The 20,056-nt window shown below is 41.8% G+C and overlaps 1 protein-coding gene across 1 annotated transcript; it reads right to left on the bottom strand.

Moving 5' to 3' along the window:
- Nucleotides 1-14,641: 14,641 nt before the first annotated feature.
- Nucleotides 14,642-15,124, bottom strand: LOC142170311 (uncharacterized). The gene has a single exon (XM_075232192.1). It carries the CDS (start codon nt 15,122-15,124, stop codon nt 14,642-14,644), a length of 483 nt encoding a protein of 160 aa, XP_075088293.1.
- Between the last annotated feature and the right edge of the window lie 4,932 nt (nt 15,125-20,056).

Genomic DNA, 20,056 nt, shown 5'->3' with positions numbered 1-20,056 from the left:
TTTGAGTACCAAAAATGAGGATCTCTTAATTTCATTGTAGGATTTAACATTGCAGCAACACCATAAATAGGAGGGATAGGGAAAAAATATTTTTTAAACTTTTCTTTCATTGCATTTATAGCAAGTTGATAAATTTCCCCACCCTCCGAAAATTCAACAAACAAATCACATAGTGCTGCAATATAAACTAAACGGTTTGAAATAGTCGGATAATATTGCCCAAAAAATGCATTTGTAGCAATTTAAAAATGTTCTAAAAAATCTATAAGAATTTTAACATTCGTCCAATCTTGAGTAGTAAGCATTTCATCATCATCCTCACCACCTACTCGAGCATTAAACGTTGCATTAATTGGGTTTCTATATTTATATGCAACTACTAAACTTTCGTACATATAATTCCATCTACTCGGGCAAGGTTTAGGAACCTTTCTTTCTCTAAGGCCATATTCATCACATTTTTAAAATATTCTCTTAGTCTACTTCTACGGTTTGAATAAAAAAGCCAATTAAGAGCCATTCTAACCTTTTCAATTTCTAAATTTAAAATTCGCATACCATCACCAACAATTAAATGATAAATATGACAAATACATCTAACATGGAATATATTTCTAAATGCGGGATTTAGTGTTGTTGTAAGTATGCCTATAGCACTAGTGTTACTAGAAGCATTATCCATAGAAATTGACATTATTTTATCTCTAAAGCAAAAATATCTACAAATATCTGCAACAGTGTTAGCTATAAACTTACCTGTGTGACATGAATTAATTATTCTATACGCAATAATGCGTTTTTGCATTGTCCACTCCTCATCTATCCAATGACTTGTAACAGTTAGATAATCACAATCATTATCACTTCTACCAATATCAGTAGTAATAGAAATCCGATTACTTATATGAGTAAATAAATACCACAAATATTGTTCATATTCATGTTTATATTTATAAATATCGCTCTTAACTGTTGCGCGAGGCCAACCTTTATAAGTAGGATTAAAAACTCTTCTAATATAATGCACCCAATTAGGATTAGAGGGAAAAGAATAGGGTAAGCACATAACGGTAACCATCTTTGCTAATTCTTCACGATCTCTATTTGGATCGTAATATAAAATACCTCCGGTCACAGTGTTAATTCCTGGTTGAACTAGATTTGAACCTGTACTAGGGTTAACATCAGAATCTACATGTGTTCCCTCTAGCTGCGCTTTCATTTGTAAATATCTAGCTTTATCTCTAGGGTGTGTTTTTATGTGCCTAGTCAAACTACCTGTGCCGCTACGGTCTCCAGTATATTTATGCACCAGTAATTTCCCACATGTTTTACACTTAGCCTTATTTTGTTCTCTTACTTGAGTAAAATAATTCCAAACTAATGATGTTTCTAGGCGTTTAGAAGGTTGTCTATTAAAACTAGGGGTTTCTACAGGTGGGTCGGACGATACATCAGTTGAGTTATTAACAGGACTAGTAGGTGTATCATCTAAATCCGGTTGGGTTTCATCTTCATCCTCATTTTCCTCATCATTTTCAAAGATAGTTTCATTAGGATAAAGAGCATTCATAGTTTCATCATCTAAATTTTGACCTGGTGCAACATTATGGCAAAATTGACTATCGGAAAATTGAACACAGGGGTTATCACTATCAAGAATAATAGGAGCAGCAGGACGTCTACCAGGTCTGGGTCGGGGAGCCGGAGGAAGGGTAGTAGGTTGGCCACTACTTTCACCAATTTTAGCTTTACCCTTACCACCAAAAATATTTTTCAAAGAAAATGTCATATTAATTATAAGTATACTAAATAAAACTAACAAAACTATAATATTAAAACTTAAGAGTTGGAACGCGTTTACCGAATTGCCGAACAACTTCTTGAAAATTGAAAATCGTTGAAGACTTGAATACTTCAATTCACCAACTTCACAATTTTTCACGAAATTTTAACAATAAAATAAGCAATTATAGTTGAGAGATTGAGAGAGATTGATGAATTGGTGAGTAAAAATGAAATAATGAGGGGGTAGGGTTCAAATAAAGTTTGGGGAACAAATGGCTATTTTCTAAACATCCAAACGGTCAAAATTGCAGCCCAAACGACTACTTTTTAAATTTTGACCGTTGGAATTTTTTTTTTTAAAAAAAAATTTAAATAAAAACTAGTCGTTAGGCCCGGCCCAGGCCCGCCAGCCAGTCTCGAGCTTAGCGGTCCCGGGCTCGTGTGCTTTCTAGGAAGAATCGGCCCGACACGGGCTTTAAAGAACCGTTAAGACCGGCCCACCAGGCCCGTTAGGCCCGTTAGGACTGCGGGCCCGGTCCGGTCCGGTTCAGGCCCGGCCCATAGTGCACCATTACTTCCAAGGACCAACGCTTCTGTCTAGATTTTGTGACTTCAGGAGGCACGTAAAATATTATATATATTATTTTGGCTGAAGCTAATGAATTCCGGTGAGTCTGTTCCTGGATGGGGATATACACGGGATATAATGGGGACTATACATGTGGAGTCATTTTCAAACTCGAGTTTCAATATAAAATTCAGATCAAATCTACCATAAATCATCCCCAAAGTTAATATTAAATCTCTTTAAGATGATTCCAACAAAACTAAATATCACCCAATCAAAACAAATCACAAATATGCAGATCTAAAATGTTTAACAAAAAGTTGTCAAAACCTTTTTGATTAAAACAACTAATAATAAGGATGAGGTTAATCTTAGTCAAACACAATAAAATCTAGATCAACTGATGGAATGAGCAAACAAGATAAAGATATAATAAGTTTATTCAAATCCAATAAAAGCTCATAAATGCGAAGACTTAAATACTTAAGTGGAACCATCACAGATGCAATCGGTGTAAGGGAAAATAAATGTGGGATGATTGGGGAATCTTAGGATTTTCTCCGATAAACAATATTGTTTTTAATTTCAATCTCAGATGATTCCTTTACAAAAGTGTCCCCCCCCCCCTTTTTCGTTACATCCCCTTACTCTTTATAAGGGACAATCTCATAAAAAACCCTAAAAAATACAATATAGAGAATATTCGAAAAGCATATTCTTACTGTCTCTCACTAGATGTACACTGTTGTGGACGTTATGCATCGACTGATTGACCTCGTTCCTCATCCTACTCAATAATGGTCGTGGTGGCCAGATTTGGACCCATATAGTTAGTCCCTCCTTTTGTTAAGGTCGCGACCCTGTGCATCCTTGATAAGCGAATGTCGCCCCTATCCGTTACCAAATTCGGTGGTTAGATCATACCAGTTGAATCGATAGTCTAAAGAGAGACGCAATCTACGGCATTCTATATAGTGTATCATATTGGGAAATGACGTCACTCTCACGTGCGTCATCATTGCGTGTCTTCCTGAGGTAGAGACCAATTGGCTTGCAGCTTCGATTTTGGTGCCACTAACAACCTTTTTGCTTCGATTCTGGCGCCATCCAAACCTTATAAATAGATGAAGGCTTGGTTCTTTCAAGAACTTTCAAACATTTTCTTTCCAGTGTATGTGTTTATCTTCTTGGCCATCTCCTTCTACATCTTCAGCTCTACTTTCATGATCTTTCTCTTCTCCTTCTTCCGTTTATCGTTCTTTGTTTTATTAATATACCATCTGCCATCGAGATATCTAGAACACATCGTTCCCTTGAAGAGATTTCTGACGCCACCCCACTTTCTATAGTGCCTCCCCTTGGTGGTGAGGATGTGACGGTTGAGGAAGGGGACAACCTCCCCATCGTGGAGGAGATACTACCGAGAAACCCCATGTCTCAGAATAATTTCCTTAAAGAGCATGTTCCTTCTCTTGCTCCGGTGATTTATGAGATCGAGCGGGCTCACATAGATGACCTCCGATCTATGTATAACATTCCCTCCCATGTTGAGATGGTTCCGGCTGGGAGGGACCTCGTGGAAGTCCATAGGTCGGGGTATTGTGCTTTTTACAAATATCCCCTCGTGATAGGACATTCATTCCCCCTTCTTCAATTAGCGTAGGAGTTCTACCGATTCTATGAGCTCTTCCCAGCACAGCTCTCTCCGTATATATCTAAGATATTTTTAGTATTGACGAATTACACGGAGTTAGCGGGGTATGAAGTTGACCTTCGCTACCTCTTACATTTGTTTTCCCTTAGTTTTCATAGGGGCATCATGATTCATTTGAGACATCGTGGGACCAAGGGGTTGGTAGTCGGAACAGACGATCGTGTGAGGCACAAATTTTGGCATAAATACTTCTTCGTTAAAACCGAGCATCTTGTGTCGGACTCTGCTGGATTCCCTGAGCGGTGGAATAACAATCATAGGTATTGGTACTTGTTATCTACTTTTGTCTTTTCCAGCTTGGTATTCATTTGTAACTTTCTTTTTGCAGTTGCGAGGTGTACACCCCATCCTATCGTCGGTATAGAGGACTGGATGTCCCGTTTGCTGCCTTACGCGGTGGAGACTCGAGATTGGCCTTCTTTCATTAAATGCTTTGGCCCGAAGGCTGCATCAAGTAAATGTTATCTTCTGTTTTGACCTTTGGCTATTTGTCATTGTTTATTAATACAGCCCCCCGTGGTGACTGTTCATAGGGCTTCTAGGAAGAGGGCCCCAGTCCTTGCCTTTCGCCAGGCCATCGCATCAGCGGGGATGCAATTTACCTTGGAGGAGTCCGTTTGAAGGGGTCGTGCTCAGCCTGTATGAGGGAGAGACTCATCTCGGGATATGGTTGTAAGGGATGAGATCTCCTCTCGATCGGCCTATCATCGAGTCCTCTAATAAGGACGAATCTCCGTCGAGAAAAAAAAGGATGGTAGAACTCGGGAAGGATGTTGCCATTGATGCTGGTAAGAGTGGAAATGGTGCATTGGAGACAGCACATGTGCCCGTTTTTATGGCGGACGCCATTTTGGCGGGGAGGTCCCCTCGGACAAAAGGAGTATACTTGGGAGAGGGGTCTATGCGTTTTGCTGAGGGTGGCGCATCATCCGCCGTTGGAGGAGGGGTACACGTTGGGGGTGACGGCTCGGGTTCAGACGTCGATCCAGGAGATGTACAAGAGTTCTTGGAGCGTCACACTCATGTAGAGGTTAAAATGGAGGGTTCTGATTGGCACATAGTCGTTCCTGGGGATTACAACTTGTTGTCGAATTGTGATCAGGTGGTGTCGGTGTTTGCTCCTTTATGTGCTACTCCTGAGAATGTGACAATTAAAGCAATGAGTGATGCAGAGTTGTCAAGGAGCATTTCCGGCATGGCTCTATGGATAAATGCTTTTCTTTTTCTTTTTGTTGTTGGATCTGTTTCGCATCCTTAGCCCATTCTTTTGTTTTTGACTTTGTTTTTCATATTAGACCCTTATCATGGAGATCAAGCAGGAACATCAAGAAAGGTGGAGGATGACCTTCTATGGGAAGATGTCCTCCAAATATCAAGAATATCGCACCAAGCATCGTGCAATGGCCGACATCTTTACTAAAGATCACTACTTTTAGTTGTTCCGCAATGGGCTTCAACAAAGGGAGGATCAACTGGCGTATAAGGTCGAAGAACTGAAAGAACAAGACGAGGACCTTATGAAGGCTATTTCCCGTTGTAGTGAACTCGAGGCGGCCCTTAAGGTCAAGGAAGATAAGCTCGAGCTGAGTAAGGGAGTGATGGCCGAAAATGTCGATCTCTAAGTAAAGGTGGCCAATCTAATCGCCGAGCTTGATAGGAAGGCGGTGGAGGTTGTTGACCTTAAGGGTGAGATGAGTGCTAATGCTGATGGGTTGGCTCACACTGAAAGGGATAGGGCAACTGCCATTTCTGAGGCAACAGCTCTGGAAGACGCCCACCGTGTTTGCAGGTTGGAGCGGGACAAGGAGGTGGAGGCATCTACGCTTAAGGTATCGAGATTTGAGGGGCATATTCAAGAACTGGAGGCGGAATTGTCCGCATTAAACGAACAAGTTGCTGCTTTGAAAGTGGAGGACGTACGATGACAGTCGCAGCCTTCTACTTCCCATATTTCGGCCGACCCTTTCGTGCCTAGAGATTTGTACGAGCTATGGGTTCATCCCGAAGCCCAGCTTGACATATATAAGTCTCTTCATGCTGATAGGAAGATATCTGAGGCGGAACTCCGAGAGTTGCATATTAAAGTGTGTGCCGCTCTAAAGGCGTGCGGCTATGACCCCGTTAGGCCTGGTAGAGACATTGTCGATTTTGATGATGCGGACAAGCTCGCCTCCGATTCTTGGTACAATGAGGAGTATGCCACTGGGGGTGATACATCATAGGACTTGGCTGTATTTATTTTTCTTTGCCATTTTCGTGGGGGCATTTTTGAGCCCTTTGTAAAAAACTTTTGTAATACAACAACTATAATGGAGCAATTACTTTTTATTGTGTACCTCTGAATTATTTTCTTGCCGTGTTTGTTTATTTGGCGACGTCCTTCATCGTAGTCGTGCTTATTTCGAGTTGTCAAAATGTTACCTATTGCGTTTCGAGCGATATTGATCTTATGTCGAGCTTTTTCCTTTGGTAACAGCCTTAGCCATAGGGATGTTGCTTTCGAACTAATGTTAAAGTGTTATCCTGTCGTATTTCGAGCGATGTCGAACTCATTCCTATGGCGATAGCCTTAGCCGTGGGGTGTCATTTCGACTTAATGTCGAAATGTTAACCCGTCGTAGTTCGACTGGTATCAAACTTTTTTGTGGAGATGACCTTGGCCATGGGGTGTTATTTTGACTTCATGTTGAAATGTTATCCCGTCATGGTTCGAATGGTATTGAACTCTTCGTGGTGATGGCCTTGCCCATGGGGTGTTATTTCGGATTAATGTTGAAATGTTAACTCATCGTGGTTCGAATGGTGTCAAACTCTTCTATGGCGATGGCCTTGGCCATGGGGTGTTATTTCGACTTCATGTCGAAATATTAACCCTTCGTGGTTCGAATGGTATCGAACTCTTTCGTGGCGATGGCCTTGTCCATGGGGTGTTATTTCGACTTAATGTCGAAATGTTTAACCGTCGTGGTTCGAATGGTGTCGATCTCTTCTATGGCGATGGCCTTGGCCATGGGGTGTTATTTTGACTTCATGTCGAAATGTTAACCCGTCATGGTTCGAATGGTATTGAACTCTTTCGGGGCGATGGCCTTGGCCATGGGGTGTTATTTCGACTTAATGTCTAAATGTTAACCCCTCGTAGTTCGAATGGTGTCGAAATCTTCTATGGCGATGGCCTTGGCCATGAGGTGTTATTTTGACTTAATGTCGAAATGTTAACATGTCGTGGTTCGAATGGTATCGAACTCTTTCGTGGCGATGGCCTTGGCCATAGGGTGTTATTTTGACTTAATGTCGAAATGTTAACCCGTCATGGTTCGAATGGTGTCGAACTCTTCTATGGTGATGGCATTGGCCATGGGGTGTTATTTCGACTTAATGTTGAAATGTTAACCCGTCTTGGTTCGAATGGTGTCGAACTCTTCTATAGTAATGGCCTCGGTCATGGGGTGTTATTTCGACTTAATTTCAAAATGTTAACTCGTCGTTATTTGAATGGTGTCGAACTCTTCTATGGCGATGGCCTTGGCCATGGGGTGTTATTTCGACTTAATGTCGAAATGTTAACCCCTCGTGGTTCGAATGGTGTCAAACACTTCTATGGTGATGGCCTTGGCCATGGGGTGTTATTTCGACTTAATGTTGAAATGTTAACCCGTCATGGTTCGAATGATATCGAACTCTTTCATGGCGATAGCCTTGGCCATGGGGTGTTATTTCGACTTAATGTCGAAATGTTAACCCGTCGTGGTTTGAATGGTATCGAACTCTTTCGTGGTGATGGCCTTGGCCATGGGGTGTCATGTATGCCTGTTTCATTCATACATTGGAGATATATACTGATTTTGTACATTCAACGGAATAATTTCATTCATACGTTGGAGATACATATCGATTTTGTACATTCGACGAAGTAATGTCCTTGTACCTAGTCCCTTCAATGCTCGGCCTGGAGATGTTGTTGGCAGGCTGGGTGATGAATTGTACTTTGAACATCAAGACATCCCCCTCATCGCCTCGTTAAAAACCTCCTCGAGAAAACCCGATTGGGACAAAACCCGGGTGAGAGAAAAAGAGTACAACTTAGGTGGCGTCATTTCTCAGAAGTGGAAATATTTGAGGTGGGCGACATTCCAGATGTTTTGTAGTAGTTTTCCTTCCATTGTTTCCAACTGGAATGCTCCTTTGCTTGCTTCTGCTATGATTTTATATGGCACATCCCAGTTTGTTCCCAATTTTCCTTGATTTGGGTCTTTTGCTACCTGTGGTTTGCCTTGAGGACGTAGTCCCGACTCTGAGTGGTCGTACTTTGGCCTTCTTATTGTAGTACCTTTCTGCTTGTTGTTTTTGGGCTATTCTTATATGAGCCATATCCCTTCATTCTTCTACCCCGTCAAGGTCCTGTATTCTGTTTTCATCATTGCTCGGTCCACTCTCATTGGAGTACCTCAAGCTGGGTTCTCCGACCTCGACGGGTATAACTGTATTGGTACCGTTGACCAGTGAATACGGTGTCTCACGTGTGCTAGTTTTTCGCATAGTGCGGTAGGCCTATAACACCTCTGGTAGCAGTTCCGGCCATAGCCCTTTGGCGTCATCGAGCTTTTTCTTTAATATATTTAATATTGTTTTGTTGGAGGATTTCGCTTGACCATTTCCGGCGGGATGATATGGCGTGGAGAGTATCCGCTTGATGTGCCATTTTTCGAAGAATTCAATCGTCTTTTTCCCGATGAACTAAGGTCCACTGTCGCAATAGATTTCTTTGGGGATGCCGAAGCGGCATATGATGTTTTTCCATATGAACGCGATGACTTCTTTTTCGCGTATTTGAGCGAATGCACATGCTTCCACCTATTTGGAAAAGTAATCAGTTATAACAAAAAGGAAGTGTATCTTACCTCGCCCTGCTGGGAGGGTTCCAACGATATTCATCCCCCATTTTATGAACGACCATGGAGAGCTAATGGAGTGCAGGAGTTTGCCCGCCTGGTGTATCATAGGGGCGTATTTCTGGCATTGCTCACATTTCTTGACGTAATCTGCGGCCTCTTTTTCATAGTGGGCCAGTAGTATCCTGCACGAATAAGACATCTGACGAGGGCCCGGTTGCCTGTATGGGCGCCGTAGTGGCCCTCGTGTACCTCTTCGAGCACACGCCTTGTTTGATTTGGTCCAAGGCATTTGGCCAAGGGACCATCGAACGTCTTTTTGTAAAGGTCATGGTTTATGAGGTTGTACCTGGCCGCTTGTATTTGAAGCTTTTTGGCTTCTTTTTTATCTTGTGGGAGTGTTCCCTCCTGCAAATACGATATGATGTAGTTGCACCAGTCCCAAGTTAATTTTATAGAACTTACCCCGATTTGGTCTTTTGATGAGTGAAGGAGGGTGACCACGTTCTCCTTGGTGATATTTTTAGTTGCTACTTCCAGCTTGGAGAGACCGTCCGCTTCGATATTTTGCGCCCGCGGTATTTAGTCGAGTTGACATTCGCCGAATTCTGGCAGCAGCTTGTGGATTTCGGTCTGGTATTTCTGTAGCCTCTGCTCCTTGATCTGGAAAGTCCCAATAACTTGGTTTACCACAAGTTGAGAGCCGTAGCGGAGGATGACTCGTCGTGCACCATACTTGAGGGCCAATTTCAGTCCTGCAATTACAGCCTCATACTCGACCTCATTGTTAGTCATTTCAGGGCACCGTATAGACTGGCGAATCACTTCGCTTGTTGGTACTTTGAGTACGAGTCCCAGTCCCGATGCATTGGATGTGTCGTCGGTGTAGAAGACCCATAGGTCGGGTTGCCCAAGAGAGGCGCGAAGTGCTTCTTGCTCGACCTCAGATATTATTTCTGCATTGAAGTCAGTGACGAAGTCGGTGAGTACTTGTGATTTTATCGCAGTTCGCGGTTGATATGTTATATCGTGTTCACTCAATTCTATGGACCATTTGGCCAATCTACCCGACAACTCGGGTTTGTGCAGGATGCTTCTGAGGGGAAAGGTTCTCACCACCTTTATGAGGTGACACTAAAAATATGGTCTAAGCTTTCGTGAAGCTACGACTAACGCCAGAGCCAATTTTTTGAGGTGGGGATACCTCGTTTCGGCATCAACTAAAGTTTTGCTGATATAGTAAATCGGAGATTGCGTACCTTTGCTCTCACAGACCAAAACCGCGCTTATCGCGACTTCGAAGATGGATAGGTAGACATGGAGGCATTCGCTTGGTTCTGCCTTGGCGAGTAACGGTGGTGAGGACAAGTAGGTTTTCAGTTTTCTCAGGGCATCGACACACTCCGAATTCCACTAGAGCCCGTTGTCTTTCTTTAGCACACTAAAAATTTTACAACACCTGTCTGACGACCGTGTGATGAACCTTGACAGAGCAGCTATCCGACCTGTCAGTTTTTGTACTTATTTTTTGCTGGTTAGCATTTTTGGTATTCCTTCAATGGCCTTATTCTGATCTGGGTTGACCTCGATGTCTCTTTGCGATACCAGGAAGCCGAGTGATTTGCCTAAGGTTACACCGAAGGCGCATTTTTCGGGGTTTAGTTTCATGTCGTACTGTCTTAATATGTCAAAGGCTTCCTTCAGATGATCGATATTATTTTCTTTCCTTTTAGACTTAACTAGCATGTCATCGATGTGGACTTCCATTGTTTTGACGAGTTGGTTTTTGAACATCTTGGTGACCAGTCTCTAGTATGTCGCCCCCGCATTCTTTAGTTCGAACGGCATGGCCTTATAGTAGTATGTTCCTTGGTGAATGATGAAACTGGTTTTCTCCTGGTCTTCTTCCTCCATGAAGATCTGGTTGTAACCCGAATAGGCATCTAAAAAGCTTAGCAACTTGTGTCCTGCTGTTGTGTCAATGAGCTGGTCGATGTGTGGCAACAAAAAGGAGTCTTTTGGGCAGGCCTTGTTTAGGTCTGTGAAATCTACACACATCCTCCACTTTTTGTTTTTCTTCTTTACCATGACCACATTAGCGACCCACTAGGGATATTTTGACTTTCAGACGGTGCCATTTGTGAGCAACTTATTGACTTCTTCGCTGACGGCTTTGTTGATTGTGACGCTGAAATTCCTTATTATTTGCCGTACTGGTGGGTAGAGGAGGTCAACATTTAGTCTATGCGTGGCGATGTCTCTCGGGATACCTGGCATATCTGCATGGGATAAGGCAAACAGATCGGCGTTGTCAGTTAAGAATTTATGAAACTTACCTGGTTCCGAGAGGTTGTGCCCGATATTAGCCTTTTTTGTGATGTCATTGCCATCTAGTAGGATGGGATCGAGATCCTCTATTGTCGACTCAGATGCTTCCACGATGTCAGGATATTTGATAATGTCTGTTCGTACGTCAAGTTTGGTTCCCGACATCGCTGATTGCTATGCTTCCGCACTGGCCCCTTTTAGTTGTTGGGTGTGGGCGTAATCCTGGGTGATGCGGTAGAATTCCTGTGCAGTGCGTTGTTCGCCTCGGATGCTGAATACCCCCCATGGAGTAGGAAACTTGATTACTTGATAGAGACTTGACGGGACTACTCGTATGGCGTGTATACACGGGCGCCCTATGATAGCATTGTAGGTTGTATCCTAGTCCATGACGTGAAATGTCATTTCCAGGGTAACTCCTCTGGCTAGGGCGAGGTAGTACTATTTCTCTAGAAGTCCGCTTGACTACATTATTAAAATATTTTAGTGCTATGCAACGCGGTATTATTTTATCTTCGAGTCTTATCTGTGCGAGAACCCGAGGACAGATAATACATGCGCCACTCCCGTCATCTACCATTATTCTTTTTACATCAGTATCTGTAATAGTAAAGTGATAACAAGAGCATCGTAGTGAGGGAAAGACAAACGTTAGCATCCGACTTATCGAAGACGATACTATCTTCGGGGTCATCATACCGTTCATGAGTGATCGACCATTTAAGTTTATTTGTGGTGGTGAACTTTACATGATTGATTGTTGTGTCGTCTCCCCCGCCGATGATCATCTGTATAGTGCGAGCGGGAGAAAGAGGTTTTGGAGGACCCTAGGGTTGTTCACGTCTGCGGGCAAAGTTAGCCTATCCTCGATCGCTCAGAAATTCTTTCAGGTGTCCCTAATTTAGCATTCTCACTACCTCCTGCCGCAGTTCTATGCAATCTTCGGTTTTGTGACCCCTTTCCTGGTGGAATTCGCAGAGAGCGTTCGATTTTCGAGTGCTTGGGTCGGACTTCATCTATTGCGGACATTGTACCTTGGTACCAAGTTTCTCAAGTGCGTACACTATTTCTGAAGGAGAGATACAAAAATTGTGAGCAGATAAGAGCAGAGGCATACCTTTTTCATGTCGATGTGGCACTGCATATCTAGGAGGAGCATTTGTGTGCTGCGCAGGAGGTGGGATAGATGTACTGATGTAGGGCTGATGCCTTTCTCGACCGAAACGAGGCCCCGACTGATCTTGTCGAATGTCATTGCGACGATCTTTCCTTGCTTCAATTTGAACTGACATCAACCGTTTGATCGGACCATTGAGGTCGTCCTCGTCGGCTCTTACCCCGGCGCAGTAAGCGTTATGGATTTCTTCCCAAGTGGTTGGAGGGTATTTCATGAGCCTGCTTAACAATTTTCTGGTCGCTCTCTACCCATTCCAATTTAGTCCGTTCTGGAAGGCTGCTACCGCCATTCCTTCTAACACATTTGGTAAGCTTATTCTCACCCTGTTGAACCGAGATAAGAAGTCCATGAGTCCCTCGCCATGCATTTGCCTAACGGAAAAGATGTCGTTTACTCTGGCTTCTACCTTTTTGGCTCCTGCATGAGTGGTGACAAACTTGTCTGCCATTTACTCGAACGTAACTATCGATCGTGCCGGTAGTTGGGGGTACCAGGTCAGGGCTCCCCCTGTTAGGTTTTCGCCGAACTTTTTTAGTAGCACCGATGGTACTTGTTCTTTCGAAAGATTGTTACCTTTTACGGCTGTGATGTAATGGATGATATGATCTTCTGGATGGGTGGTACCGTCATATATCTTCAGGTATGGTGGCATTTTTAAGGTATTTGGAATAGCGTAGGGGGCAGCCTCCTCATTGTATGGTTTCTCGATAAATCGACCAACGCCCTGTTTTGGCAACAACTTTGGGGCGCCCGATATTTCGTCAACCCTCTCTTGGTACTCCTTCATCTAGTCACGGAGTGCCTTATTCTCATTTTCCATCTCCTCCATTTTCTTTAAAACGGTTGCAAGTGCATCATTGCCTGCGTCATTAGCGACATGAGTGTTACCTGTACGGGGGGCATCTTGCTCATCAACAATTGTCCTGACATCTACATGTGCAACATTCCTGTTATCTTTTTGGGCGGGTTTATCAAGTATGTTTTTCAGAGTACTTGTTATCCATTCTTCCAGCAGTCTTCTCACTGTCGGTGGTACCTCTCCTGTTGTAGATGTGGAGGCTTCCTTCTCGCGCGAAGTAGTTACACTTTCATGTAGGGGAGGTGAAGCGTCTCCCCTGGGTGTGGTGTTTGGGGTCCCATTTTCGTTATCCTCCCTGCTGTCTTCGTTGATGGTGTTTAGGAGGTTGGTTGTGACGCCTACTATTGCTTTTTCCCTTGCATCTTCTTTCCCTGCCATTGTTAGTTTGTACAAGGCTAGGAAGAGGTGACTATCCCTTTCTATGATCTAGATGAAACTAAAATCTAAACTGAAAAAATCCCCACAGACGATGCCAAATTATTTAACCAAAAGATGTCAAAACCTTTTTGATTAAAACAACTAATAATAAGGATGAGGTCAATCTTAGTCAAGCACAATAAAATCTAGATCAAATGATGGAATGAGCAAACAAGATGAAAGATATAATGAGTCTATTCAAATCCAATAAAAACTCATAAATGTAAAGACTTAAATGCATAAGTGGAACCGTCACAGATACAATCGGTGTAAGGAAGAATAAGTGTGAGATGATTGGGGAATCTTAGGATTTTCTCCGATAAACAAAACTTGTTTTTTATTTCAATCTCAGATGATTCCTTTTCAAAAGTGTTCCCCCCCTTTTCGTTACATCCCCTTCCTCTTTATAAGGGACAATCTCCCAAAAAACCCTAAAAAGTACAATATAGAGAATATTCGAAAAGTATATTCTTACTGTCTCCTACTAGATGTACACTGTCGTGGACGTTATGCATCGACTGATCGCCCTCGTTCCTCTTCCTACTCGGTAATGGTCGTGGTGGCTAGACTTGGACCCATACATAAAAAAAATTGAATCAAGGTTATTTGTTTTTAATGATATTTTCACACTTCTAAGCGAAATCCTTAGTGAGAGAAACTTCTATGCTTAATGGGTTGAAGCGTTTTCAGTTCATAGAAGTAATTGAGTCCTGTTAGTGAAAGAAGAAGGATATTCTTGGTGAAGATGCATGGAAAGAAATAAAGAAAAGAAAGAGGGCGTGATTGGAGAATGTTTGGATAAGATAACTATTTATTTGTTCAGATGGCGGTGGCCAAATAACTGCATATATTACTACTTTTTTTGGTAAATAAAGACATTTATTTAGAACATAAAAACTTAGTAGTCATTACAACATGAGATTTGTCTAGGCCACGCAGTGCCTATCACATCTCTATCAAAAACTGAAATAGCAAATACAGGCGGATAATAATACAATATTAAGTTAGCAAAAGAGTCCAAGCTGCATCCATTCTTGGCTAAGGTGTTCACTACTCCATTAGCTTCTCTGAATGCATGCTTCAAGGGTGGCGTGCCCGCCTCAGATAATAGGAACCTACAATCATCAATAATATTTTGATAAAGGCAATTATCATTGTTTATCAGGTTGATAAGTTCCTGGCAGTCCGTTTCAATGACTAAAGGGGTCAGTTTCTTTTGGATGGCTAGTTTTAAGCCTTGTAATAGGGATATGGCTTCCATTTGGATATTCGTAGCGTAGGCAAATCCCATATTGAATCCTAGTATCCAATTTCTATTGCTATCTCTGAAAATCCCTCCTATATCCCCCCTACCTGGGATACCTAGGTATGATACATCCATGTTTAGTTTGAAGGTTCCTATGTCAGGTGGTTGCCATTTAATGAGGATGGTTCTTTTTGGTGTCCGGATAGGACTTCAATTGCTTAGAAAAAGGAATTCTTGGGAACTATTAATTACTTTGCTAATTTTAGGATATCGACTGCTTTTGTGAAATATCTTTTCATTTCTAGTGGTCCATAAGTACCATAGGAGGAAAGGTAAGAAGACAGGCCAAGTAATGTATTGATTATAGCGCTTGTTTGAGTTTAGTTGATGTTTTAGCTAGTAAAAAGTAGGGAGTTCATTATCCAAAGGTGGGTAGTTGTGTTTTATATGACATTGCCTCCAGATTTCTTTTGAGTGGGTGCAATAGAAGAGCATGTGTTTTATGTCCTCCTTTTCAGTTCCACATATGGTGCAGATGTCAGATGCACAGATATTACGTTTTTCTAAAAAGGTGGTTGTTGGGAGTCTATTGAGGGTTAGCAGCTACATGAAGTATTTTAGTTTGTTCAGGGTGTTACTTTTCCAGATCCACTTAAAGTCGAGGTTGTTCTCTTCAATCTGAGTATCCTGGTGAGTAATAAGATCATAGGCTTCCTTGATGGAGAAAGAGCTATAACCTGGGGAGTTCCATTTGATCTTATCCCTACTTGACTGGGATTGTTGGATATAAGTGCTATGGATTTTTAGGGTTATATCTTCAGGTAGTTCGAAGGATAATTTTGAGAGGTTGAAGTAACCATCCTGAATGATGGATTTTACCTTCATATCTTCTTCCCCTCTTTGGAAAGGCCCATGAATACTATCCCTTAGTGTGTTCCCGTGGTTTATCCATCGGCTATTCCAAAGGTTTATGTTTTCCCCATTACCTATAATCCATTTGTTCCCTTTTTGGCAAATCTTGTTTCCTTTACAGATGTTTTTCCAGATGTGCGAGGACAAAGGATTGGGAGTGGGTCTGTTGTTGTGGTTGGTTTTCCTATCATATTTATTACACAGAACTTGGACCCATAAGGCTTCCTTGTTTTTAGAGTATCTCCAGGCTAGACTGGTGCTGAAGGCATCATTTTTACAACTGGTTTTAAAAAGCCCTAGGCCTCCCTGTCTTTTTGGAGTAGTGACTTTGTTCCACTTAAGCAGGTGGCATTTTCTTTTTTCCTCCGTACTTCCCCATAGGAAATTACGTTGGATGGAATCTATTTTATTTTGGGTAGCTCTTGGTAGGTTGAAAATTTGCATGTTGTGGTTAGGAATGGCTACAAGGGTTGCTTTAATGAGGATGATTCTTCCTGCTAGGTTTAGGAAGTGGGTTTTCCATCCTTTTAGTCTGTTATTTAGATTGTCGATAATGAATTGGAAGTCTTTTTTGGATAGCCTCTAGTTTGTCATGGGAAAACCTAGGTATTTACCTACTGAGTTTGATATTTTCATGTTTAGGTACCTACTGAAGAGAGATTGTTTGTCCGGGTGGGTGTTCTTAGAAAAGATTATTCTAGATTTGCTGAAGTTGATGGATTGGCCGGAGAACTTACAGAATTTATTCAGATTATCTATGAGGGATTCACAGCTTTTTTGATTGGCCTCCATCATAAGAATGAGGTCGTCAGCAAAGAACAGGTGGGATAATTGGGGTCCCTTTTTTGACAGGGTTATGGGATCCCATCTACAACAGTCTACTTCGTGGTCAATAAGTCTAGAGAGCATTTCCATGCATATTATGAATAGGTACGGGGATAGGGGGTCCCCTTGCCTAATGCCTCTAGTAGGGGTAAAGAATTATGTGCTTGAACCATTCATGAGTATGGAGGTGGATGTGGAGGATACACAGAACATTATTAGCTCAATTAGGTCATCTGGGAAGTTAAGGGATTTCAGGGAGAATCTAATGAAAGACCATTCTAGTTTGTCAAAAACCTTTTCTAAATCAATTTTTATCATGATTTTCCCTTTCTTCCCTTTAGAATTTTTGAAAAAATTCTGGACTTCATGCACTATTATGGCATTGTCTGAGGCTCTCCTTCCTTTTATAAAGCTTGTTGGGGAAGGATGGATAATTTTGTTGAGCAAGGGTTTTATTCTATTAACAATAATTTTTGTTACGACCTTATAGGCAGTATTACAGAGGCTAATGGGTCTATATTGCCTTAAGGTTTCAGCATTCTGATGCTTTGGTATTAAACAAACGTAGGTACTATTCATGTCATCAGTCATTTTTTTCTTTGTGAAGGATTCTTTACAGAAGTTGACCAGAAGGTTGCTAGTTATTCCCCAGAATTTTTGGTAGAAAAAAGGGTGGATATCGTCCGGTCTAGGTGCCTTTAGTGGTTTAAAAGAGAAAAGGGCATTCTTTACTTCCTCCTCATCAGGCTCTCTGGTGAGGGGGAATGGTCAGTTATCGAGGATAGGGCAGGTGTGTATATTAGTGTTTTTTGGGAGGAAGTATGGTTAGTGGTATATAGATTTTTATAGAAATTTGTTATGATATGGGTAAGTTCCTTTGGGTTGTGGAACCAATTACTAGCCTCATCTCTAATGCTAAAAATCCTATTTTTCCTTCTTCTTTGTAGGGTTGTGAGATGGAAAAATTTTGTATTGGCATCACCATCTTGGATCCACTGGATTCTAGATTTCAGTTTCCAGAATTCCTCTTCCAGTTTGAGGACTTTTTGTAATTCTTCTAGTAGTTCATTTTTTAAGTTAAACAAGAAGGTGCTAATTGTGTAATTTGGAGATTTTTGAATACCTTCTAGTCTAGCTTGGATTTCGTTCTTTTTCTTAAAGATATTTCCAAAAGTATCCTTATTCCAGGCAGTGGCTTTGTTAGTGAAGTTGTTAATAGCAGTTGATATATCAAGCTGATTTGTCCAACAGTCCATTACTAATCCCTTAAAAGTGGGATGGGATAACCACATGGTTTCTAGTCGAAATATATTATTGTTACGGCTGGATCTTTTGATAAGGTCAAGATGTATGGGACAGTGGTCGGAATAGGTTCTTATGAGGTGTTTTACACAAGCTTCAGGAAACATACTGATCCATTCACTGTTGGCTACAAATCTGTCAAGTCTCTCCATAATGAAAGCATTTTTATTCTTTTTCCTCTTATTTAACCAGGTAAATTTTGGGCCTTTAAAACCTAGGTCTATTAATTTACAAGTATTAAGGCAATTAATAAACTTAGAAATTCTATTGTTATTGATAGGGAGGCCTCCAAATTTCTCGCTTGCTCTAGTGACCTCATTAAAATCTCCTAATACTAACCAGGGTCCTTTATAGTTGCTAGCAACTGTTTTTAGGTTATTCTAAAGAGTAATTTTTTCCTATAGTAAGCTACTAGCATAAATAATTGAGTATAACCAAGTTTTAGTAAGAATTTTTACCTTCACCATAGCATGGATTTCTTGATCAGTTCCCCCTATTTGGTCCATATTGACTTCATCACTGTTCCACATTAGTGCCATTCCTCCCGAATTTCCTTGTGCTGCAACCTGTGCTAGACCTGAAAATCCAAAATCCTCCATGATGACATGATGATCAGATAATCTTGTTTCTAGAAGTGCAACCACACTAGGTTTGTGATAATCAAGCATGGATCTAAAGGCTCTTCGGAAATCGGCATTCCCTGCTCCAGGACAATTCCAAGAGATAAAACTCATACTTATGTTTCTATTGTTTGAACTCATCTCCCGGTTGGGAGGGGAGTTCCCCCTGCTCGATGTTCCTTCTTGGTCCATCCAAAAGTTGGAGAAAATTGTCGGGACCAATACCATTGCATATTGGTAGATCCCCGGAGTCCTCAATTTCTTTATAGTTATTGAGTATTTTCTCAAATCCAGCGGGCAACTTAAGATGAACCTTTTTTCTTTTCTTGCTTTGAACACTAGGGTTTTTGGTGACCTTAGTGCTCCATGTTTTACCACCCTTTCTGTTGGACTGTCTTCCTCCTCTTCTATCTCCATGTTGGGTGGGTAATTCTGGTATATGGGTGAGGGAGGTGTTGCTGGGGTGTTATGGGCATCTTGGTGGCTCGATATTGGACCATGCATGTTTGGGGTTGTGCCATGCATGGTCTGAATAGGGGAGCTGAGTTTGGGGGAGGTTGGGTATTTGGGAAGAGGGGTGAGTGTGTGTTGAGAAGATTGAATGGTTGGAGAGGATTCCATGGCTGTTGGTTTTGCCATGCAAGATGAAGCCATGGTGATGGCATTCCTTGATGAAGGATTAGTGCATGGTTTATCCAAGGATTGTTTATTATGTTCCCCATGGCTATTCTCATCCCTTCCGCTATTATTTGAGCCAAGTAACATGGGTCCTCTATTTGTATGATTATATCCTCCCCATTAATCCTTAAGCTCATGCTTAGTCCGTGTCCCATTAGACCTTATTCCAACCAGCTCTGGGGAGTGTGGTTTGGTTGAATTGGTAGGGTTGTGAAGAGTGTTGGTGGTTGGGGTGGTTGTGGAGTCGATTGGGGTGGGTTTAAGGCATGATTGTGTCTTTGGTATTGTTCCCGTATCCAAACATTCCTCCTTGTTCTTACATTTCTCCTGTGGTAGTTGCTTGGAAGCCTTGGCATTTTTTGTGGAAATGTTGTTTGAACTTGAGCTTGTGTTAGGATCACTCTTACTGGCTGAGGGAGGGTCTTGTATGGGTTTTAAATTATTAATGTGGTTTAATGAAGTAACCACTGGAAAATTTAAGAGGCTTGGCTCATTAATGTGGTCATTAATCCTACGGCTGGGGTTATGTCAAGGGGAGTGATTTGGTTTGAATCCAAGGACATTTGGGAGGGAGTTTTATGTGAGGGACGAGTAGGTTCTAATGGAGAAAACCTATTGCTTGTAGTTGTGTAACCGTTATTATTTGATGTACTAGAAATGGTGGAGCCTAGTTGTTGACCTAAGGGTTGTAGTTTAGTTGATGGGACTTCATAGTCCATAGAGGAAAAGT

Source organism: Nicotiana tabacum, chromosome 16 (assembly GCF_000715075.1).
Source record: "Nicotiana tabacum cultivar K326 chromosome 16, ASM71507v2, whole genome shotgun sequence".
Lineage (NCBI taxonomy): Eukaryota > Viridiplantae > Streptophyta > Magnoliopsida > Solanales > Solanaceae > Nicotiana > Nicotiana tabacum.
The sequence above is the reverse complement of the archived record's forward strand: the minus strand, read 5'-3'. Positions and strand labels throughout refer to the sequence as shown.

Coding starts and splice junctions, on each gene's coding strand:
- LOC142170311 (XM_075232192.1), bottom strand. CDS start 15,124: ATGGATGTATCATACCTAGGTATCCCAGGTAGGGGGGATATAGGAGGG.